At 42.1% G+C, this 25,028-nt stretch overlaps 1 protein-coding gene and 3 non-coding genes across 5 annotated transcripts in view; 3 read left to right on the top strand and 1 right to left on the bottom strand.

The window, feature by feature from the left end:
* Positions 1-1,294: 1,294 nt before the first annotated feature.
* LOC135210701 (vacuolar protein sorting-associated protein 52 homolog) overlaps positions 1,295-25,028 on the bottom strand; it is a 102,630-nt gene continuing 78,896 nt past the window's right edge. For both annotated transcript variants that reach the window (XM_064243468.1, XM_064243467.1), the window contains 3 exons: positions 15,068-15,165; positions 2,510-2,662; positions 1,295-1,398 (listed from right to left, as the gene is read on the bottom strand). In XM_064243468.1, the coding sequence (XP_064099538.1) occupies positions 2,520-2,662; positions 15,068-15,165 (241 nt within the window). In that variant the 3' untranslated portion in view covers positions 1,295-1,398; positions 2,510-2,519. The remainder of the gene's footprint in view (positions 1,399-2,509; positions 2,663-15,067; positions 15,166-25,028) is intronic.
* Positions 17,400-19,301, top strand: LOC135211760 (small subunit ribosomal RNA). Its single transcript, XR_010313754.1, has one exon. It is a non-coding gene; the product is annotated as a small subunit ribosomal RNA (ribosomal RNA).
* Positions 20,746-20,905, top strand: LOC135211755 (5.8S ribosomal RNA). The gene has a single exon (XR_010313750.1). It is a non-coding gene; the product is annotated as a 5.8S ribosomal RNA (ribosomal RNA).
* Positions 21,557-25,028, top strand: part of LOC135211762 (large subunit ribosomal RNA) — a 5,627-nt gene continuing 2,155 nt past the window's right edge. Inside the window, exon 1 of the ribosomal RNA XR_010313755.1 lies at positions 21,557-25,028. This exon is cut by the window's right edge and continues 2,155 nt beyond it. This is a non-coding gene — a ribosomal RNA (large subunit ribosomal RNA).

Here is a 25,028-nt window from a genome sequence, read left to right on the forward strand (position 1 = left end):
AATAAAACAGAAGAAGAATTCTAAAAAATACCTATTTGTTGGCAGATTTGATTTATTTATCTGATATATATCAATTCACAATTTTTTATTAAATGTATTGCATGTACTCATTTCAAATAATTATTAAGTAACCCATTAACATATAATAAAAAAAAAGCTTCCAAACGTCTGTTTACATCCAGCACTTCCTAGTATCGAACGATCGCCAAGCAATCACTTTTACACAGTAAGCCATAAATTTTCATTATCTCTCTTCAACTACTGAAACTACCAACAGTATGATAACCATTCATTTCTATTCTTTATTCTATCTTTACCTAATGTTTTTTAATTTTTTTTTTTATTAAATGTATTGCATGAATAAGTTTTTCAATTTACAGCAAACCGTTTTACCAATAGAATACTTAAAGCACAAGGGGTAGATGCTGACCAATAGGAGAGCAGGACCTTATGGGGTGACTAGCATCAGGAACCAATGGGAATGAGCGGGAGGATGGTGGCAAGTTTACTAAGTTGGCGGCGCGGGAGTTTTAAAATTGTTCTCAGTGGTCTGGGCGAATCTCGGGACTTTACAGCAACAACCTTTCGTATTTTCTTGAAAACTTTTCGTATGTAGAGCAGTAAAATTTTTCGCATTGGCTTTCGTATCTCGAGTTTTTCGTAAGTAGAGCCTTTCGTATCTCAAGGTACTACTGTATATGATTATTGCATATTCGAATTTGATATCTCATGTAAGATGCGACCCCTTACAATTGCTCCAAAATTAGGGCTTCAAAAGTCACATAAGCGAGTATATACGGTAAGTACTTCCAATAGGGAAAAAAGTTACTGAAGACCTAAATAATGGCAGATGGTCAAGACAACCACCAAAGTAGCAAACTCCCTAATTTTTCTCCTATAAATACCAAAACAGTTTTTATGAATAAAGAAAAATACTGCTCAAGCAATCCAAAACTATCCAAAGCAACAGAAAAAACATAAATTTAACCAAAAGATTCATGGCAAGGAGAAGAAAGGATAAAAAATGCTACCATAATACTACACAACTAAGCAAACATGTCTGAATGTCAGCATAACTTACACAAGAAAGATGTCTGATGATATAGTGAGCAAGGTTTTCCCCCTTCATAATATGGATAACTGAAATATTAGTTAAAAAGTTCCTTTCCTTTCATGAATAATTTAATCTCTTGGCTAACAAGATGTCCTGTGAGACCTAGTTCACAAGTAAAATTACAAGAAAATGCAAAAAAAAAATAAAAAATACCTGAAGTTTCCATAATTGCTTAGTGTAGACTGGAAGTAAGAACAATAGACTTTACTCATTGTTTCCACATATTCATCATGAATTTCAGCTGCTATACTTCTTGCAGCAAGAGGAGAAATTCAAAGAAGAACCTGAAAAAATAATAAGCACTACATAAGATATTTAGTTTGTAAACCATCCAAACAGTTCACAAAATACGAGTCTGTTTCCAGAAAAAAGCATTTACAGTCATTTCTTTAGTAATTAATGTCCTTAATTAGCCTATGATAATTATCTAAACTGAAGGTTATTCCTACCAACCCTGAATAGTAACATGTCTTCAAATGATGAGCTCCAATTTACTGGTCCTAACAACCCAACTACATCCATTTCCATTTGCTGCCTTGAAGAATACTGCCTGACCATAAAACAAAAATAAAAGACTAGATGTTCCACTGACCAAAAACAAAAAATAAAAGACTAGATGTTCCACTGACCATAAAACAAAAAAATAGACTTGATGTTGCACTGACCATAAAACAAAAAATAAAAGACTAGATGTTGCACTTAGTGTTCTCTCTCTCTCTCTCTCTCTCTCTCTCTCTCTCTCTCTCTCTCTCTCTCTCTCTCTCTCTCTCTCTCTCTCTCTCGTGTGTCACTTAGTTTCTATAAGTGGGTTCATATTCAGAGTATGAACATGATATACAGTACATGATAAAGTTAATATCCCTTAATGAGATGTAATAAATATACTAGTTTTCATCTGTAAATATAATGCATTATGTATATATATTTACCAAAGATTTAAAAGATGATTTACGACAGCCTAACCTTCAGTGGCTTACTACGTGTTTTGGATAGTGCAAAGATTTTATAAATTTTGTATATCACACACAAAAATACATGACAATATGGCTGAAATACATCTGCCCAAAATATATATTACAATACATGTAATCCTTTCTCAGCCTGCCTATGCCTGTCCAAGCGAGGATTTTTTCATTCTCATTACGCAATTATATTTACATTTCACATATTTATAGTCTTGTCTTGCTGGGGTACTTGGGAAAACTCCAGAAAGCATTGAATGTCTGACAGGGTGGAACCAGATAACTGAAGGACTACGGCCTATTTCAATTAAATCCATGAATAACAAATTCTACATCCAAAAAGACATCCATATTCATGAATTAACTAAAATTCAGCTTCACTCACACAAATGCAAAAAACTGTTTTAAAAGAGTAGTCAGACTTAAAACTTACTTGTGTTTGATCATAGCATTCTGAGGGATTTGGTAATTTGAAAGAGCTTGCGGAACTGATAAATTTTTTGCAAGAGATACTCTCGAATCTTACTGACTGCCTTAACAGTCAGTTTATCAACTATATCTTGCACATCTTGACATGAATGGGCATCTGAAATAGAAAATTGTACAATCTAATTAATTATGGTGATTTGTATAATATGCTAATAAACATATAAATTTTCATAGTATATAAATTATTATTCTGATACTTACCTACTGTTAAAGTTAGCTATAGCTACCTGCTGATTAGGCAAGTCGGCATTCAAGCAAAAAAATCGAATGGCTGCTGGCCTGACTGACTAGATCACCCATTCTCCTCCAGGTGTTTCAAAGGTTTTTAGCTCATCAAAATTTTCCTTGACAACCCACTAAGTTGTAGGGGCCTGGGTGGGGTCTGCTTTAATAGCAGGTATCCAAATAATAAATTTCATTATGAAAATTTATTATTGACATGAATCTTACCTATTGTTAAAGAAGACTTATTCCCACATTACGTTCTCTATGTCCCCAAATTAAAGATTATTCTTCTTTTTTTTACTCTGTTGATGGATATTTGCTCATAGAATGAAGTAAAAAGGAATTAAAGGATATCAAAATAGCAAAAATATTGCAAAAATTTCATGTGCATATTTGCAAGAAATGTCAAATTTTTCAATGTTTCAATTTCAGTTCTCTATGGCCCCAAATTAAAGATTAGTCTGCTTTTTGTATTCTGTTGGTGGATATTTACTCATAGAATAAAATGAAAAGGAACTGGAAGATATCAAAATTAGCAAAATATTTTACAAAAATTCGACAGGTCCGCATATGCAAAAAATGTCAAATTTTTCAATGTTTCAATTTCAATACTCTATGGCCCCAAATTAAAGATTAGTCTGTTTTGTGTACTCTGCTGATGGATATTTACTCAATGATGAAATGAACAGGAACTGAAAAATATCAAAATTAGCAAAATATATTAACAAAATTCAAAAGGTCTGTAGTTCGCCAAAAATTAAAAAAAAATTTTGTTTCAATTTCAATTCTCTATGGCCCCAAATTAAAGATTAGTCATTTTTTGTACTCTGTTGATGGATATTTACTCACAGAATGAAGCAAAAAGGATTAGAGGAACTCAAAATTAACAAAAAATGCTGCAAAAATTTGACAGGACTGCTTATGCAAAAAAAAATGTCAAAATTTGTAGTTTCAATTTCAGTTCTCTATGAGCCAAAATTGGAGATTAATCTTCTTTTTATATCTGTTGATGGATATTTACTCATAGAATGAAGTACTAATAAGGAAGTGGAGGAAATCAAAATTAGCAAAAAACGTTGCAAAAATCTAACAGGTTCGCGTATGCAAAAAATGTCAAATACTTCAATGTGTCAATTTCAGTTCTCTATGGCCCAAAATTAAACATTAGTCTTCTTTGTGTACTCTGTTGAGGGAAATTTACTCATAGTATGAAGTAAAAAGGAATGGGAGAAAATCAAATTTAGAAAATAACGTTGCTACAAATTTGACAATGTCAAATTTTTCAATGTTTCAATTTCAGTTCTCAATGGCCCCAAATTAAAGATTAGACTTCTTTGTGTACTCTGTTGATGGATACTTACTCGTAGAATCAAGTAAAAAGAAATTGGAGAAAAGGAGAAAATCAAAATTAGCAAAAAACATTGTAAAAATTCGACAGACCCGCATAGCAAAAAATGTCAAATTTTTCAATAATTCAATTTCAGTTCTCTATGCCCCCAAATTAAAAATTACTCTTCTTTTTTACTCTGCTGAAGGATATTTATTCATAGAATGAAGTAAAAACGACTTGGAGGATATAATATTGAGCAAAAATGATGCAAAAAGTCGACAAATGTCAAAATTTTCAATGTTTCAACTTCAGTTCTCTATGATCCTAAATACAAGATTATTCTTCTTTGTGTACTCTGTTGATGGATATTTACTCATAAAATGAAGTAAAAAGGAATTGGAGAGAATCAAAATTAGCAAAAAACGTTGCAAAAATGTCAAAATTCTCAAATATTTCAATTTCAGTTCTCTATGGCTCTAAATTAAAGATTAGTCCTTCTTGTGTACTCTGTTGATAGATATTTACTCACAGAATGAAGTGTTGAGGAATTGGTGAAAATCAAAATTAGCAGAAAATTTTGCAGGATATGCAAAAAATATTAAATTTTTCAATATTTCAATTTCAGTTCTACATGGCCCCAAATTAAAGATTTGTCTTATTTGTGCATTATGTTGATGGAGATTTACTCATAGAATGAAGCAAAAAGGAATTGGAGGAAATTAAAACTAGCAAAAAATATTGCAAAAATTTGACAAATTTTCAATATTTCAATTTCAGTTCTCTATGAGTCCAAATTAAAGATTAGCCTTCTTTGTGTACTCTGTTATATGGATATTTACTCTTAGAATGAAGTGAAAAGGAATTGGAAGAAATCAAAATTAGCAAAAAATTTTCAAAAATTCAACAGGTCCATATATGCAAAAATATCAAATTTTTGTTTCAATTTCAGTTCTCTATTGACCCAAATTAAAGATTACTCTTCTTTGTGTACTCTGTTGATTGATACTTAGTCATAGAATAAAGTCAAAAGAAATTGGAAAAAATCAAAATAAGCAAAAAATGTTGCAAAAATTTGATAGGTCCACATGTGCCAAAAATGTTGAATATTTCAGTTTTAATTTCAGTTTTTTATGAACCCAAATTAAAGATTTGTCTTCTTTGTGAACTATGTTAATTGATATTCACTCATAGAATGAAGCAAAAAGGAATTGGAAAAAATGAAAATTAGCAAAAAATTTAGCAAAAAAAAGTCAAATTTTTCAGTGATTCAATTTCAGTTTTCTATGGACCCAAATTAAAGATTAGTTATCTATGTGAACTCTGTCCATAAAGATTTAGTCATAGAATTAAATAAAAAGGAATTAGAGGAAATCAAAGTCAGCCAAAAAGTTTGTACAAATTCAACAGGTCCGCATATTCAAAACTGTCAGATATTTCAATGTTTCAATTTTAGTTCTCTATGATCCTAAATAAAGATTATTCTTCTTTGTGTACTCTGTTGATGGATAATTACTCACAGAATGAAGTAAAAAGAAACTGGAGGATATGAAAATTAGCAAAAAATGTTGCAAAAATTGACATGCACCTGTTTGCAAAAGAAGTCATATTTTTTCAATGTGTCAATTTCAGTTCTTTATGGACCTAAATTATTTCTTTTCTTTATGTAAAAAGTAAAAATGAATTGGAGGATATGAAAATTAGCAAAAATGTTGCAAAAATTCGACAAGTCCGTGTATGAAAAAAATTATATTGTAATGATACAATAAAGTTTGTTCATACTTACCTGGCAGAATTTAAAGAACTTACGACACACGTAGAGGGAGTCAGGTGGTTAGTACCCATTCCCGCCGCTGGGAGGCGGGTATCAGGAACCATTCCCATTTTCTATTCATATTTTTTTATTTCCACTGTCTCCTGAGGGGAGGTGGGTGGGTACTTTGAATATATATATCTGCCAGGTAAGTATGAACAAACTTTATTGTATCATTACAATATCATTTTGTTCATGAAACTTACCTGTCAGATATATATATATAGCTGAATCCCACCTTTGGTGGTGGGAAGAGACAGAATAGAATTTTTAGGAAACATATGCATGCAGATGATTGATATCTTGGTTCCTTACCTGTTAGCATAGCTGACTCCGTGATTACTGTCACCCAAGTCTGCTTCTGCTATACTAGAGTTGCCACCTGTATAGCTGGTGCACTCTAGATGATCTGTCAACGGGGGCGTGACCACGATGTGACTAGATCATTGACCATACCATGAGGGCAACGAAGTAATAAAAACACAACCTGGCCTAGTCTACCAAAGGTTAGTCCCACTAAACTAGGCTAAAGGAAGGGAGATCCACCTCAGGCAGTCAACCCCACAACCAAAAACACACAATATTTAAAAAACTCACTAACCACTAAAGGATAGGATGAGTGCTACCTCCTGCCCCCAAAACAGTGTCTGCGGCGACGTATGGTCCAAGCGAATAGCAATGTTCGTATGTTGCTCTCACCTCCCGCAGGTAGTGTGAAGCGAACACCGAGTTGCTCCGCCAAAAAGTGGCACTCAAAATGTCACTGAGTGCCATATTTTTGTATAAAGCTACTGAGGTCGAAATAGCCCTCACCTCGTGGGCGTTCACTTTCAAAAGCTTCATATCACTATCACTGCACGAGGAATGAGCTTCTTTAATGGTGTCTCTCAAGAAGAACGCTAGCGCGTTCTTCGACGTGGGAAGATCTGGCTTCTTGACAGAGCACCACAAATTACCAGAAGGTCCTCTACAGTCCTTCGTCTTTTCTAAGTAGAATTTGAGAGCCCTGACAGGGCACAGGACTCTCTCTGGTTCTCGACCCACGATTTCTGCCAAACCCTTAATTTCGAATGTCTTAGGCCAAGGGTTGGAAGGGTTTTCGTTCTTTGCCAAGAACGTCGGGCTCAAAGAACAAACACATTGTGGTTCTTAAACCCAATATGCTTGCTTATAGCCTGGATCTCGCTAACCCTCTTCGCCGTCGCCAGAGCAGTTAGGAAAAGTGTTTTTCTCGTCAGGTTTCTAAGCGAAGCCGTGTGAAGCGGTTCGAAATGGCTGGACATAAGGAACTTAAGAACTACGTCTAAGTTCCAAGATGGTACTTTCGGTTAAGTACCTTCGTAGTCTCAAAAGACATTAGGAGATCATGAAGGTCTCTGTTATTGGCCAAATCCAGCCCTCTATGCCGAAAGACTACCGACAGCACACTCCTGTAGCCCTTTATCGTCGGCACCGCTAATTTTACTTCCTTCCTCAAGTAGAGAAGGAAGTCCGCTATCTGGCTCACAGAGGTTGAGGTGGAGGAAATGCCCTTCTTTCTGCACCAACTTCTGAAAACAGCCCACTTGGATTGGTACACTGCAAGAGAGGAAGCTCTCCTTGCAGTGGCGATCGCTCTTGCCACAGGTCTTGAAAAACCTCTTGCTCTGGCCAACTCAGAGCGGGGAGGTTTTTGTGGCACCTCTCGAAGTGGGGCTGTTTGAGTAGATCTGTCCTTGGGGGCAGAGTCCTCGGAAAAGTCTACCACGAGGACATGACCTCTGTGAACCAGTCGGTCGGCCAGGAGGGGGCGATTAGTGTCATCCTCGCTCCTTCTGATGCTGCAAATTTTCTCATTACTTCCCCTAGGATCTTGAACGGGGGAAAGGCGTACAGGTCTAGTCCCGTCCAGTCCTAGAGAAGGGCGTCTACTGCCACTGCTCCTGGGTCTAGAACCGGTGAGCAGTACAGTGGAAGTCTCTTTGTTCTCGAAGTTGCGAAGATGTCCACGAGAGGACATCCCCACAACTTCCACAGCCTCTGGCATACGTCCTGATGGAGGGTCCATTCCGTCGGCAGCAGTTGACCTTGCCGACTGAGGAGGTCTGCACGTACGTTTTCTACTCCTGAGACAAACCTCGTCAGGATAGTGACGTCGTGTGCCCTCGCCCACAACAGGATTTCCTTTCGTGGTAGAACAGGGACCGAGAGTGGGTTCCTCCCTGTTTCTTGAGGTATGCCAGAGCTGTGGTGTTGTCCGAGTTGATCTGCACAATCTTGTGGGAGACTTCGTCCTAAAAGAAACTGGAGCGCAAGATGAACTGCTGCCAGTTCCTTGAGGTTTATGTGCCAGGACACCTGTTCCCCTCTCCAGGTGCCTGACACTTCTTCCCCCCTAGTGTCGCTCCCCACCCCGTGGAAAAGCGTCGGAGAACAACACTAGGTCGGGGCTCTGAAGCTTGAGGGAAACTCCCTCTGCAAGCTTCAACGGATCGGACCACCATTTTAGGTGTTCTTATCACCTCTTCTGATAACGTTCGACAGGAAGAACTGAAGAGGTCTGAAGGTGCACCTCCCCTAGGGAAACAAACTTCTCCAGTGAGGAAATGGTCCCCAGCAGACTCATCCATTCCCTCACCGAGCATGAGTTCTTTCCCCAGAAAGGCTGACACTTTGCCTCTTAGGCATTGTTGTTGTCGCCCCTGGGACGGAAAAGCCCGAAAAGCCACCGAGTCCATCTGAATCCCCAGATAGACGATGGACTGTGAAGGGGTCAGATGTGACTTTTCGAAGTTTACCAGAAGTCCCAGGGACTTCGTTAAAGACAAAGTCGTGTGAAGGTCCTCCAGACACCAGGCTTTCGAGGAGGCTCGAATGAGCCAGTCGTCCAGGTAGAGAGAGATCCTGACTTTCGCAAGATGAAGCCATCTCGCAATGTTCTTCATCAAAAAGGTGAAGACCATCGGTGCCGGCTCAGTCCGAAAACAGTGCCCTGAACTGAAAAACCTTCCTCTTCAGGACAAACCGCAGGTACTTTCTTAACTGGAGATGGATGGGGATGTGAAAATACGCGTCCTGGAGATCTAGTGACACCATCCAATCCCCTCCCCTGGTCTTAAAGCCCCAAGCACTGACTGAGGCGTCTCCATCTTGAACCTCTGCTTGATGACAAAGAGGTTTAGGTTGCTGACATCTAGGACCGGTCGCCATCCTCCCGACTGCTTTGGCACCAGGAACAGTCAATTGTAAACCCCGGGGATTCCAGGTCGAAGACCTGTTCTACTGCTTCTTTTTTGATCATCTGATCGAGCAGATCGAAAAGAACTTGTTGTTTTTCCCCCCGGTACGAGGGTGAAATATCCCTGGGTGTAGTAAGACAGCGGGGGTGATTTTAGGAACGGGATCAGGTAACCTTTTTCTAAGATGTCCAGTGACCATTTGTCTGCACCTCTCTCTCTCCAGGCTTGCGCAAACAGCCGAAGCCTGGCTCCTCCTACCAGTGACTGAAGGACTTCTGTTTCATTTTTTATTTTTTGCCCTTTGTAAGCGCAGCAGGGGGCTCTGCCTCTGGAAGTGCCTCTTCCTCGAGGGCCGGTCTCGAGGAAGATCCACCTCGAAAGGGCTTAGATTTCTTAAGAATCGAAACTCCCGAAGAAGACGAAGGGCCCGCAGTTCTCCGAGATGATTGGGCGAGGAGATCCTGCGTAGCTTTTTCTTGGAGACTGGTAGCAAGTCCTTAACCATAGCTTGAGGGAAGAGATGATCGGAAAGAGGAGCAAAGAGCAACTCTGCCTTTTGCAAGGGAGAGACTGATTTAGCAGTGAAATTGCCAAAACAGGGATCTCTTCTTTAAGAGTCCTGTGCAAAAATGTGCTGCCAGCTCCTCTGAACCATCCCTGATGGCCTTGTCCATACATGACATGACGCTGGACAGCTCCCCAGGCTAATCGAACCGGGACTCCGAGACTTGGCATCCAGAACTCCAAGACACCAATCTAAGAAGTTAAAGACCTCTAACGTCCGAAAGAGGCCTTTAAGGTGGTAATCTATCTCCGTTGTCGACCAAGTCACTTTGGATGAAGAAAGGAGGGACCTCCTCGAGGCATTCATCAACAAAGATCACAAAGTCTCCTTGAGCAGAAGAGGGAAGTCTGAGACCGACGTCCTCTCCCGTCTCATACCACATCCCTGCTTTTCCGCTAAGTCTAGAAGGCGGAAGAGCAAACGAGGTCTTTCCTTGAGCCTTCCTTCTCTCCATCCAGTCGTGGACTTTACGAAAAGCCCTCTTAGTCGAAAGGGACTTCTTCATCCTCACAAACCCCGAGACTTTGTTGATCTTAGAAGACGAAAGTTGAGAGGGGGGAGAGCGAGGAGCTTCAGGTTGAAAGGTGTCCCCGAAAGCAGACTGAAGAAGGCAGGTCAAGACCTGATAGTCTGAAGAGACAGGAGCCAGCGGTTGCTCCTCATCATCAGCCTCTTCTGAAGCCCCGCTCACCTCACCTTCCGACACAGGTGAAGTAGGAGGAAGTAAAGCCAATACAAGACCCTCAGGTCCAAGTTTCAAACCGGAGCGTTGCTGCGAAGTCGAAGGCACAGCAGACTCCTGAGCAGGTAAAGTCGAAGCTGGAACATGGTGCACCTCTTGAAGTCGTGAAGAATCTTGAAGAGAGTCCTCAAACACACGTGGGCGTCGACGAGTGTCCACATCCGCGTCCACCCGAGCGTCAACTGGCAAGCGCCTGGCGTCCACTGGCGCACACCTGGCTTCTACTGGCGCGCGATTGGCGTCCACTCGTGCGCGCCTGGCCTCCGCTGGCGCGCGCTTGGCGTCCACTCGTGCGCGCCTGGCCTCTGCTGGCGCGCGCTTGCCGTCCACTGGCGCACTCCTGGCGGCCACTGGCGCTCGCCTGGCATCCGACCAAGTGTCAAGATCATGCTGAACTTGAACAGAAGCGTCCAAAAAAGCGTCACGCTCTCGACAGGTGTCAATCTCACGAGCAGGTAACACCGCTTTAAGCGAAGAGCACAAAACATCTTCGCGCACTCTCGAGAGCCGCTGGGGAGCCGCACGAACTCTAGAAGGCGATGATACAGGAGAGAGAGAGACGAGCGAGGAGACGGAGAGGGAGACTGTCTAGATCTCTTTAGGGGCAGCTTGTCATCCTTCCTACGTCTCTCTTAGAAATCACATCAGCAAGCTGCTGCTGAAACGAGCAAAGAATCTTCTCAGTAGGAGAAGACTCCCTCTCAGGAGAGGGGCTGATCCTTCTCACAGGAACTGCCACTGCACGAACTCTGGAGCGACTGGGGCGCTCGAAGGAGTCATCATCTGATGACGCCCTACTCCTCTTCTGCGGCGGAAAGGCCGCGAAGGCACGGTCAGGCGAAGATCGTCGATCAGGAGAAATCCCTGGACGTGAAGCGTCCCGTTCACGAACGCTCCTTTTCAATGGGCATGAATCTGACTGAGAGCTCAACCCCTTACGCGGGGAGGAAGCCTCAGAAGAAGAAAAGCACTACTTGAGGAGGCGTGCACGCGCACGCTCCTTGGCAGTCTGGGTAGCGTCAACAGAAACTGCCGAAGGCACGTCAGATCGGTGGGGGTTCCCCGTAACCCTCCTTCGGCTTTCGACATGCCCTCTCCCTGAAACCTGGGAGTCCGGCAGAGGTCCAGGCCTAGGGGCGAAATGGGGCCGATCTGACGCACCCTCCACAACACAAGGGGCACTGTCACTGCACTTTGCACCTTCACTTTTGCCTTCTAAGGCGAGCACTTTCGATTCTAGATTGCGAATCGACTCTAAAATTAAAGCAAGGGCATTACCCTCCACAGACACTGTTTCAGGGCCCGAAGGCGACACTACAGGGTTAGGAGTAGCAACTACAATAGGAGGGTTAGTAGGAGAAACATGAATTTCCTGACGTTTACCTGAAAGACCTGGAGGAAGACCTCCTCAACCTATCATGCTCAAGCTTACGAAGATAGGTTTCATACGCCTTCCACGCAGAATCCAAAAGACATTCACACTCCTTGCAGCGATTCTCATACACACAATCATGCCCCCTACAACTCTTACACAATGTATGCGGGTCTACCGATGCTTTTAGTAGCCTACCTCTACATTCACTTCTAGTACAAAACCTGGCGCTAGCCGAACTAGACCCAGACATCTTAGTTTCAAGACAAATCAAGCCAAAATCCAATTAATTCCACAAATAACGTGTGCCTAGCCACCGATCCAAAGTCAAGATACCAAAAAAAATCCATAAGGATACTTAAGTAGCCAAAGTTTCCTAAATCCAAGACGGAGGTACTGAAAACAGGTGTTTACAGCACCGGCGACAGAAAAAATATGAATAGAAAATGGGAATGGTTCCTGATACCCACCTCCCAGCGGCGGGAATGAGTACTAACCACCTGACTCCCACTACGTGTGTCGTAAGTTTTTTAAATTCTGTCGGACTTCGGAAAATACAGCTATATATATATCTGACAGGTAAGTTTCATGAACAAACATCAAGTTTTTTAAAGTTTCAATTTTGGTTCTCTATTGCCCCAAATTAAAGATTACTCTTCTTAGTGTACTCTGTTGATAGAGATGTAGTCATAGAATGAAATAAAACAGGAATTAGAGAAAATTAAAATTAGCAAAAATTTGCAAAAAATTGAACAGGTTTGTGTATACAAACCATGTCAAATTTTTCAATGTTTCAATTTTAGTTCTCTATGGCTAAAAAATTAATGATTACACTTCCTTGTGTGCTCTGATAATAGAGATTGTCATAAAATTAAATAAAAAGGAATTGGAGGAAATAAAATCTCGCAAAACATTCCGTCGATTTTCCTCAATTCTGTAAGCTTAAAATGGTCAAATTTTTCAAGGTTTCAATTTTAGATCAATATGGCCCCACACTAAATATTAGCCTTCTTTATGTATTCTAATGATGGAGATTTTGTCATAGAATTAAATAAAAAGGAACTGGATGAAATCAAAATCAGTTTTCCCAAAACTGTATTAAAACATGCATGTTGAAATGGTATTTGGGTTGCCAGATAACTGATTTTCTTTTATGGTGAACCATTATAGAAACTGTTTAACTCACTCTACAAGGAGGGAGTAAGAAACAATGGCCTTCCATCAACTCTAAACACAGATATCCTTATATGATGCAGTATTTAAGTTGCCATGGAATCAAACATAAGTAAAATCTTAGAATATGATCCTTCTCATTTCAGTTATTTATAATATTCTTTTAAATTTCTGTCTATTACAATTCTTGACATGCACCAAGACCTTTACTATAATCACATCCATCTCTATCATTATTTCAGTCATTATGATTCCAATATAATCTTCTTTCCTACCCTTATCGCTACACTAAGAGGTCAGTTGCCTGAGGCACCTTTCTTTACAACATCAGGCATGGTTTTTTATTTGGCAAAGGGGTTTTTACGATCGCATGCCCTTGCTGTCATCAACCACAGTTATTGGCGGTGGGCCCTCACCTTTTGACTAAGATGTCCACTTGCAAGGCAGCAGTTTCCACATTTACTGGCAATGGGTCTAGCCTTTTACTAAAAAGTAAGACTGCAAGGCAGCAGTTTCCACGGTTATTGCGGGGGGCCTAGCCTTTACTAAAAAATTAAGACTGCAAGGCAGCAGCTGTCCTTTTATTCCACCTTTTACGACACATAGGACCTATGGTGAAGTATTCTTACACCCGTACCACAGGGTGGTATGATTCCAAATATCATTGCAAATCCTCTTTTGACTAATAAGCGAACTCAAATTCCAAGCTGTTTACTTATAAACCAGAATTTAATATGTAACAACCATCTTACCTTAAAAACTGCTTCTCTCTACTACCCTCCTGTGGAAAACATATACAGTCCTCTTCTGGCAAGTATCTCCATCATCACCCTACTACTGTCAAGAAAACAAGATTGGACACATTTCCTATAACTGACCTTCAGACTTTTGTTGATTAGATAATTCTATTCAGAAATTCTTAGCACTCACTTCTATCTAAAGGATGCTAGACCCTACTTACCATTTGTTGAAACAGTGTTTGCATTTATTTTCATTATAAGTCCTCACAATCTCTGTTTGTCCACACTTAGACAGGCTTGAAGGATCATTAACTTATTTTGAATTCTCATATCCCAGCAAGCGGTTATGGATTCCTTACTATAAATACTATTAACCCCTACAGCTCTGGGTAATCATAATAAATTAATTGAAATCACATATAGCGTTTTCGCCCATTGGGAAAAAAATAGGGTTCAATCGATAGATTTTAACAATCAAAGAAAATTTTGGGCATCATACAGTTTGAAACAAATTTTGCGGGAATGTTCCTAGTTCAATATATTTATCACTATTGGCAATTCTTTCAGATCACCCTATAAATATGCTACGGAATCTGTTCCTAGTTTTATTACCTTTAATGATATTGCTTGAGCTGTAATTTGACTTGACAAACTGAAATTTTAAAAAAATTAAAAAGAAAGCTTAAACTTTGTAAAAATAGCATATTTTTCCCGACTGTCACAAGGAAAAGAGGCCCACAAGGATTGGAAATATTCACGTACAACTTTCCATGGAAGGTGCATATTTATTTAGAACATTTTTTTTATACCATGTGAATATACTTACTTATTCTTTCCATCCATTGATGAGTTTTTTTTTTTTCTAGTTTTCTCTTAAATTGGCCATCCTGAAATTTTAGCTCCGGTCATGAGTGTATGCATTAGCATATATTAGCCCAGACCTGGGGGGAGGGTTAACCTCATAGCTAAAGAAAAATTTCAACAGGCTTGAGTTCTAGTACTTCACCTTTACCCTAAGATAACTTCGTATTCATCAATGTTTTTGAGGGATTGCCCTTGCAACATGTAAAGCACATATAAATATAAATAAATAATCTAATATTAGATAAAGCACAGTACAGTACAGTTCATCACCAATTCATGCACGAAGTCTAAATTCATCATGTCTCACTACAACTCATCACACAAATATTAATGCAGCAGAGTAAAACTAACTAAGTAGCAACAACCGTTAACATTATAAAGCATTGTTAAAACACTCATAATGCCAAATTACGAAACAATCTAATATTTGGTGAAAACATTAGATTAGAAAATATAGACTAACCTCTAAAATTCTGTTCTTTAATAAACTTGCTCTTCTGGTTAAGTGCTTTCAACTGTTGCATGAAGAGATCATCAGTTACTGAAGTGTTGAGTATATGGCTGAAATATGAACAGGAATAGTTACAAATATGTACTCTACTCTTGGTATCCTACATGTAATATTACTTTAAATAGTAGGGAAAAGTAACTAACTCTAAATGCTGCATTTACTGAAGGAAATTTTTCAATACCAGTTGTAAATGTTACTTTTATAAACTTAAAAATACACAATCTATAAGAAAACTACAATGGCAGTGAAATATTTAGAAATAATATCAAAGATTCCATTAAATTTTTATTGTGCACAAATAAAACCAAAGAATAATAGCGTAATTGAAGAACTGATTATCATTATACTATTATTATTATTATCATTAAACACTTTACTTTAACTACTTTGCAAACATTTTCAACCATCACAGGGCATGTATTAAAGAGAAAAGTGAATGCACTGTTGATACACAATCTATAAAGCAGAACACGTTACTAAATCAACACTGAAAAAAAAATGTTAAGCTCCATGGCTTCTGAAAAAAAAAAAACCATTGTTTTACACTCACTGTACATTTTTGCTAATTAATGCATGATTATCATTATTCTAAAATACGCTTGGACTTCCGGAAATCTGGCCATAATAATTTGCACATAAATGAAGGATGAAAATGGGAGCATGACAAAGTAACAGAGTTTTGAGAAATGAAAAGTAAAATGCAGAAAATGTTGCTTTTAACGGCCACAGAAAATAAGCAACCATTATTGTTAACTAGCAAATTTAAATCTATACTTAACAAAATCAGTTATGAAACTATGCAAACAACATCACTAACAAAGGGTGTGTAACTCTCATACTCAGCAGGAAAAATTCATTCTCATCCACTCTTCATCTGATTAAAATATTACAGGTGAATGAAATAGCGAGTTAACATTTTGCAAAGATCTTTGCCCAAACCTTTAAGAAAACCTCCTTTTGTCTTAACCTGCTGTACAGGTCAGCTATTTGCAGTCATAAAAAAGAAAAAAAAGGGGGAAAAAATGGCACAATTGTCCAAATAAACAAACAAAAAAATTTTCCATCTGCGTACTGGTATGTGTAATGAATAATTACATAATGAAGTAATGTGAGAACATTACTTAAAGACAGAACATACCACATAACCAGGTCAGGGGTTATACAGGAAAGTCTGCCAAAAACCACAGCCCAGGATGTGTGAGATCCTTAGCTAGGCATAGTGGATGACAAACATCGACAACCTAATTCCGTGGGAAACCTACTTCAGTTCTCATGGGTTGCCGTGTCTTAGCCTAGATAAGTTATGTTCGTTCGTATACATGTATCTTTTGTTAGGTTTGCTCGCCTATGGATTTGATATCAATTTGTAACAACTCACTTCCTTCTGTCGTCTAACACAGACATTCAAGCCTTCTCTGCAAAGCTATCTCAAGATCTAACTTTTTGAGGCAGTCCCCGGGTTATGACGGGTTCGGCCGAGGTTAAGGCACTTCTCAATTATATTCATCAGACATTATTTCCAGGGTTACGACGCATGTTCCAGGGTTACGATGCCTACAACGCTGATCTGGCAGAGAAATATGACACCAAAAATGCAAAATAATCAATATTTGAAGGATGTTTTGATGAAAAATGCAATAAGAATGCAGTTTACTTAGTTTTTAATGCACCCAAAGCATTAAAAGTAAGGTTTTCTTAGGATTTTTTTATGATGTTCGGCTTACGACGATTTTCGGCTTACGGAGCGTCTCAAGAACAGAACCCCCATCGTAACCCGGGGACTGCCTGTATAAGTTTTATTTTGCTACTATGTGTTTCCACGACTTACCCTCAACCAACCAACTTGAGAAATATGTATATTGAGTTCAGAGAATATCTTCCTAGTTCAACCGAAAAAGAAAGAGACAGAGAGAGAGAGAGAACGTCATAACACACAGCTATTCGCTATGCGAATCAAAAGTACAAAGGTAGTTCGTGGAAACCGGCTACCACTATATTGGTGGCAGCTCAATTGAAAGCTAAATTGGAAGCTAAAGAGGGTACATCGTCGGTAGCAGAATTCAAAAAAGCCTTTGAGAGAGAGAGAGAAGAGAGAGAGAGAGAGAGAGATATATAATATATATCCATTTTTGTGGATTGTTTGTTTTGCTGGCTTAGTAGCTTAGCTATATAAGTAAATGGACTGAGCTGAGACCGACCGACCGAACGACCAATGTGAGTCTGGTAAAACCACACATGTAATGACTCCTTATTATATGAGGAGAATAAGAAAGTAAGAAGTAACTACCTGGTTGATCCTGCCAGTAGTCATATGCTTGTCTCAAAGATTAAGCCATGCATGTGTCAGTACAGGCCGCTTTAAGGCGAAACCGCGAATGGCTCATTAAATCAGTTATCATTCATTTGATGGAAAGCTATTACTCGGATAACCCTGGTAATTCTAGAGCTAATACGTGACTTTGACAACTCCGACTGGAAGGGAGGAGTGCTTTTATTAGATGAAAACCAAGCGGGCCTCGGTCCGTTCACTTGCTTGTGATGACTCTGAATAACTTTGTGCAGAGAGCACGGTCTCCGCACCGGCTCCGTATCTTTCGAGTTTCTGCCTTATCATGCTGTGGATTGTAGGCCATGCGCCTACAGTGGCTGTTACGGGTGACGGAGAATCAGGGTTCGATTCCGGAGAGGGAGCCTGAGAAACGGCTACCACATCCAAGGAAGGCAGCAGGCACGCAAATTACCCAATCCCAGCTCTGGGAGGTAGTGACGAAAAATAACAATGCGGGACTCTTCCGAGTCTGCGTAATTGGAATGAGCACACTTTAAATCCTTTAGCAACAACCAATTGGAGGGCAAGTCTGGTGCCAGCAGCCGCGGTAATTCCAGCTCCAATAGCGTATATTAAAGTTGTTGCGGTTAAAAAGCTCGTAGTTCGAGTTCAGTTTCGGACTGGGGTGGGAGGTCACCGCCCGGTGCTTGCCCCCTAGGCTCCGAACAGCTTCCGTGAGTGGAAGCCAAGCCGGTTCTGGCGGGGTGCTCTTTACCGAGTGTGCCGTACGGCCGGCCAGTTCACCTTGAATAAATGAGAGTGCTCAAAGCAGGCTACTCTGGAATACAATGCCGGAATTTTCCTTGCATGGAATGATGGAAGATGATCTCGGTTCCATTTTGTTGGTGGTGGGAGCCCGAGGTAATGATAAAGAGGGACTGTCGGGGGCATCCGTACTACGACGCGAGAGGTGAAATTCAGTGACCGTCGTAGGACGAACAACAGCGAAAGCATTTGCCAAGAATGTCTTCGTTGATCAAGAACGAAAGTTAGAGGATCGAAGGCGATCAGATACCGCCCTAGTTCTAACCCTAAACGATGCTGACTAGCAATTCGCCGTCGTTATTCCCATGACGTGGCGAGACGCCCCCGGGAAACCTCAAGTCTTTGAGTTCCGGGGGTAGTATGGTTGCAAAAGTGAAACTTAAAGGAATTGACGGAAGGGCACCACCAGGAGTGGAGCCTGCGGCTTAATTTGACTCAACACGGGAAAGCTCACCAGGCCCGGACACCAGAAGGATTGACAGATTAAGAGCTCTTTCTCGATTTGGTGGGTGGTGGTGCATGGCCGTTCTTAGTTGGTGGAGTGATTTGTCTGGTTAATTCCGGTAACGAACGAGACTCTGGCCTACTAAATAGTGGACGTTGGTTTTGGTGCATGGGCCACGTTCGACACAGTCTTCTTAGAGGGATGAGCAGCGAGTATAGCTGCAGGAGATTGAGCAATAACAGGTCTGTGATGCCCTTAGATGTCCTGGGCCGCACGCGCGCTACACTGAATGGGTTAGCGGGTTGTCCTTGTCCGAGAGGAGCGGGAAATCGCGTGAAAACCATTCGTGATAGGGATTGGGGCTTGCAATTGTTTCCCATGAACGAGGAATTCCCAGTAAGCGCAAGTCATCAGCTTGCGTTGATTAAGTCCCTGCCCTTTGTACACACCGCCCGTCGCTACTACCGATTGAATGATTTAGTGAGGCCTTCGGACTGGCGGTCTTGGACTGGGTCGGCCGGTTACTTCCAGCAATGGGGTGCCGTCGACTCGCCTAGACGGGCCGGAAAGATGTCCAAACTTGATCATTTAGAGGAAGTAAAAGTCGTAACAAGGTTTCCGTAGGTGAACCTGCGGAAGGATCATTATAGTTGACTCAAAGTGTGTGCATGCACACAACTTTGAAAGAAATTTTGAAAGAGAGAAATTTGAAAGAGAGAAAGAAATATACAATGTTTGTTTGAAACAGTCAGTCTGTCTGTCAGTCAGTGAGTGTAATTGATAATATTTGAAAAACGTCTCGAAAGCTACTGCTGAGCCGATGATGGTTGGTGTGAGAGCAAACCATCAAGCTCAAATGGTTGTGTGACTGTTTGTCGATGGCCATAGTTGGAGAGGACGTTGGACTGTGATTGGAGAGCGAGAGAGAGATATTTAGAGGTGTAGATGGAGGAAGGTAGTAATAGTCCGTGGAGGGAGATAGTGTCTAGTATAGTTTGTTGTGTTGGATGTGGTGGACTGGTATCAGTGTGGGACGTCTCGAAAGCGAAGAGCCAATGTTTTGTGGTGAGAGAGCCATTATATTATAACAAGCTCAACTCACAAGAGTGCTCTTGAAGAGGGGCTTTTGTGAGGGTTGGAGATGACGGAAACTGGTATTGGTTAGCCTGATTGCAGCACAATGATAATTTTGTGTGATTGGTTGTTTTGTGTAAAGTTCTTAGAGTTGATGGCGAGAGAGAGAGAGCCAGTATAATATGGTCTAAGCAACACACAACAAGGGTGCTCTTGAAGAGGGGCTCTTGTTAGTATGCGAGGAAAAAAATGCAAACAACTCTGATTGGTTTAACAAGGCAATGGATCTGTCACACAGTATACATGGTGGGGACACTTTTGCAAGAAATGAGAGAGAGAGAGAGAGAGAGAGAGAGAGATGGAGAAAATGCGCAGAGGTATTGCGTTGGTGTTGGTGGACTGGTATCAGTGTGGGACGTCTCGAAAGCGAAGAGCCAATGTTTTATGGTGAGAGAGCCATTATATTATAACAAGCTCAACTCACAAGAGTGCTCTTGAAGAGGGGCTTTTGTGAGGGTTGGAGATGACGGAAACTGGTATTGGTTGGCCTGGCATCAGCACTTTGCTTAGAAAAATGTTCAGTTACTGTTTTTAGTGCAGCTGCAGCAGCAGCAGCAGCAGCAGCAATCATCCATCCATCCTTAGTTAGGGATGAAGAATATTGGATTTTGAATGTATCATCATCCTTGTTAGGGATGAAAATGAAAAAAAGTGAGAGTCAAGTGTATACTCTATACGGTGCTCTTGAAGAGGGGCTGTGTGAGTGTGCATGTCAATGGTTTAAAGGAAAGCAAAGATTCAAGTGCATGCTGCGTGTCTGTCTGTCTGTGTGAGAATTATTAATTGAACATTGATTGCATTTAGAGATGAGAGAATTTAGTCTGGAGAGAAATATGTGACTGACTTGACTGTTTTTGAGCAGCAAGTGGCTTTTGGGGATGCGGAGAATGCCCATCCTACATTTTGTGTTTGCAAATTGTAATCTAGTATTTCAGCACGAAATCTAACTAATTTGACAACTTCTAATGGTGGATCGCTCGGCTCGTGGGTCGATGAAGACCGCAGCAAAATGCGTGTCAGCATGTGAATCGCAAGATTATGAGATGCATCGACCAGTTGAACGCACATTGCGGCGACGGCACTGCCCAGTGTTGTCGCCACTCCCGGACGAGTGTCTGCAAAGAAATGCAGCATCCATCTGTGTGTTTTGTCAGACTGTGAAAGGAGAAAATTGTACGACAAAGAAAGAAAGATATAATGTTTGAGAGAGAAAAATGGTTATAGCCAGCCAGCCAGCGGCCGCCAGGAAGCGAGCGGTTGGTACACATCCTTGTTAGGGATGAAAATGAAATTGTACATAATGTTCTTTTCTCTAGTGATGACAAACTGCAGCGAGTTGGGGAGTTTCGGCCTCGTTACTACGACGAGGCCGTTCCCTTAAGTTTTTTTTTTTGTATTGTGACGAAATTTGGTATCGATTGAGATTCCAAAAAGTAGTGACAATGCATCCTGCCTGGATAGAAAGAATATGTTGGAAAGAGAGAAATATAATGTGGCAGAGAGGGTTATGTAGCCCAATCTAAAGTGAGCATCAGCAGCATTATTACTATTGGCTTGAGAGAGACACGCCGAAAGAGAAAGAGAAAGAGAAAGAGAAAGAGAGAGAGAGAGAGAGAGAGAGAGAGAGAGAGAGAGAGAGAGAGAGAGAGAGAGAAAATTGTCCAGGAGGTGAATAGGATCTGGACTTGTGGCGTGAAATGTGAATAATGGAAGATATAGTTATGTGTTGTTTTTGGTGTTTGATTGGATGGGTTAATTTAGCCTTTTAGGACCTCGTCCGTGGAGAGACTACCCGCCAAATTTAAGCATATTAATAAGCGGAGGAAAAGAAACCAACCGGGATTCCCTGAGTAAGGGCGACTGAAAGGGGATGAGCCCAGCGCATAACCTTGCGGTCGTTTTTTGGCCGTCGAGGGGTGTTGCGTTTCGGTGGATCCGTACCGCTCGAATTGCTGACCGCCTAAGTCATTGCTTGAATGCAGCCCCAAGGAGGGTGGTAGGCCCGTGTGGCGGCGCCTGTAAAAAGGTTTGGAAGCAATTTGGGCGGAGGGATGTTTACCGTAGAGTCGGGTTGCTTAGTACTGCAGCCCTAAGTAGGTGGTAAACTCCATCTAAGGCTAAATACTACCACGAGTCCGATATTTGACAAGTACCGTGAGGGAAAGCTGAAAAGGACTCTGAAGAGAGAGTTCAAGAGGACGTGAAACCATTAGAAGCTGAAACGGGTGGAACCGTGAAGGTGGAAAGAGGGGATTCAGGCTGTTGGCAGAGGCTATTGGCTGCGGGTAATGTTGAGAGATATGGACCCGGCGTACGAGTGAGTTGTCCGGGCACCCGTGGCCTTTTTGTCTTTGCGAGCAGGCTTAGTTCTCCCTCGAGTACGAGACGTGGCGACCCGCTGTTGGGACCCCGAGGGCCCTGAAGGACTGGTAGCCTAGACCTTCGGTTTGGGTGATGACCTTTATGGGTACTGAGTGGGTTTGAACGGCGGTCACTGTGAGGAAGTAGCGGTGGGTGCAGCTTCTGGCTGCATCGACTTGCTTCTCGCCATGTGAGAGGTATCGGTAATCCACCCGACCCGTCTTGAAACACGGACCAAGGAGTCCAACATGTGCGCGAGTCTAAGGGTTTATTAAACCCGGAGGCGAAATGAAAGTGAGCTCCCTTTGTTGGGGGCAGGCCGATCCCTTGTCGTGACCTGGGCTGCGCGGGGCTACGTGGCGATGTCAAAGTTGCCTGTGGTGTGTTGCGTAGTTTTGGGTTGCGGCGGCCCCTCTCGGGGGGTATTGGGCGCAGGCCGAGGACTTGCCTTAGTGCGGCTCGGGCAACGGGTTTCTCTCTCTCGGGGGAGTCTCCTTATCCCGATGTCCGCCGGCAAGTACCTGAGAGCGCAGCCGTTGGGACCCGAAAGATGGTGAACTATGCCTGGCGAGGACGAAGCCAGAGGAAACTCTGGTGGAGGTCCGAAGCAGTTCTGACGTGCAAATCGATTGTCAGAGCTGGGTATAGGGGCGAAAGACTAATCGAACCATCTAGTAGCTGGTTCCCTCCGAAGTTTCCCTCAGGATAGCTGGCGTTGATTTGATGAGTTTCATCCGGTAAAGCGAATGATTAGAGGCCTTGGTGGTGCAATGCCGTCAACCTATTCTCAAACTTTAAATGGGTGAGATGTAGAGCTTGCTTGAAATGTGAAGCTGTATGATGTTGAATCGTGATGCCTAGTGGGCCACTTTTGGTAAGCAGAACTGGCGCTGTGGGATGAACCAAACGCACGAGTTAAGGGGCCTAAATGAATGCTAATGTAGACACTAGGAAAAGGTGTTGGTTGCTATAGACAGCAGGGCGGTGGCCATGGAAGTTGGAATCCGCTAAGGAGTGTGTAACAACTCACCTGCCGAAGCAACTAGCCCTTAAAATGGTATGGCGCTGAAGCATTCTCCCGATACTCGGCCGCCGGGGCATTATTTTGGTTGAGAGAGGCCATGGAAGCCCCGGTGAGTAGGAGGGTCGCAGCGGTGAGCGTCGAAGGGACTGGGCGTGAGCCGGCCTGGAGCCGCCGCTGGTGCAGATCTTGGTGGTAGTAGCAAATAATCAAGAGAGAGCCTCGTTGGCTGATGTGGAGAAGGGTTCCATGTCAACATCAGTTGAACATGGGTGAGTCAGGCCTAAGCCCAAGGATAAATTTCCTGTGTCCCAGGTGTTCCCAGGCCTCCTAAAGGATGGCCTCCTTGAATCAATGAAACCATATGATCAAACTAATGTTTAAACTACTGTACTGTTGTTGTCACTCTTGGAAGTGACCGATCGATTGATTTTGTTTGTGAGCGAGCGAGACAACCAACATGTGCTATATGATATAGTTGCCAACCAACATGTTTGAGTTCAGCAGCAGCAGCAAAGCCCAGCCCAAAGAGTAAGAAATGACCTATGGTATGATGTAGTATCCTTTTGACATGGGGTGCGCCCAGCCTTTGCTGGGTTTTGCCTTGAATGATGATAATATGAGATGCTTTGGTTAAGAAGCAGCACAAGCAGCCAGCAGCAGCTGCAATGATGATGATGGTGGTGGTTTTTGCCAACCAGCCTTCACCACTACTGTACTTACTGTTTTGAAAGGTTCAATGAAAGTTGATTGGATTCCTTCCATTTTGCAGAGAGAGACACATTTGTATGTGGTTATTATTGATGGCTTTTTGAATTGCTTGTTGCAGCCGGCCTCTTTTCCTGATGCTGCCGGGCTGCCTTCCTTCCTTCTTGGAGTTGCCTTTGCCTTTGCCTTTGATGAAATGTGAGAGAGAATATAAGAAGAGAAGGATGGTTAGCTTGGAGTTGAAGGTTTTGTGGGTGCCAGTGTGCTTGTGATGGCATTTGAGAGCCCAATGTAGACCAGTGGGAAAATGGATGGGAATTTCTTTGAGACTGAAGGGAATTTCTTGCAGTGAGTAGTAGTAGTGAGGTGGGGTGAGCTGAGCTGAGTGAAGAAGAGCAAGCAAGCAGAACTGGCTTATAATAATAATAATGATGATTGGCTCGTGACACAAGAAGTTAGTTGTTAGCGGATATGAACTGATTAACAACCTAACACTAACTATATGAGAGAGAAGAGAAGAGAAGAGAAGAGTTGAGGTGAGGTCTGGTTGATTTGATTCAAGTGAGAGAGAGAGAGAGATACTATTTGAAAGAAAGAAAGAATAAAGCTGGAAGGGATGCAGTGGCGAAAGGGAATACGGTAATGATTCCGTGACCTGTGTTCGGACGGGCCCGGCTTGTGCCTTTTAGGTGGAGGCCGGGTCAAGTGTGTGACGATTCCTGGTAACGGGATCTGGCTTGTGTCCACTGGCGTCTGGTCCGGGGGAGAGTTTTCTTTTCTGTTTTAGGCCCCGTGATCCCCGGAAATCCTATGAAGCGAGAAGGGGGTGATGGTATATTGAACCTGACGGTGGCCGTAGAGCGACACAGTTCTTGTGTGGTCCCGTGCACCAACGCCAGTCCGTGAAAGATGCAAGTGAGGAAGTCACACGGGTCGGAATCCATTGCTGTGGCTTGGCTGGGCTGCTTGACCTGTCGAGTGGCTTGGCCTTGTGACGGTGTTGGAGACCCTGTTTCGACACAGACTGTACCCATCTCCGCATCAGGTCTCCGAGGTTTGGAGCCTCTAGTCGATAGATGAATGTGGGTAAGGGAAATCGGCAATCTTGATCCGTAACTTCGGGACAAGGATTGGCTCTGAGGGTCGGGCC

The sequence above is a fragment of the Macrobrachium nipponense genome, chromosome 4 (assembly GCF_015104395.2).
Source record: "Macrobrachium nipponense isolate FS-2020 chromosome 4, ASM1510439v2, whole genome shotgun sequence".
Taxonomy (NCBI): Eukaryota; Metazoa; Arthropoda; class Malacostraca; order Decapoda; family Palaemonidae; genus Macrobrachium; species Macrobrachium nipponense.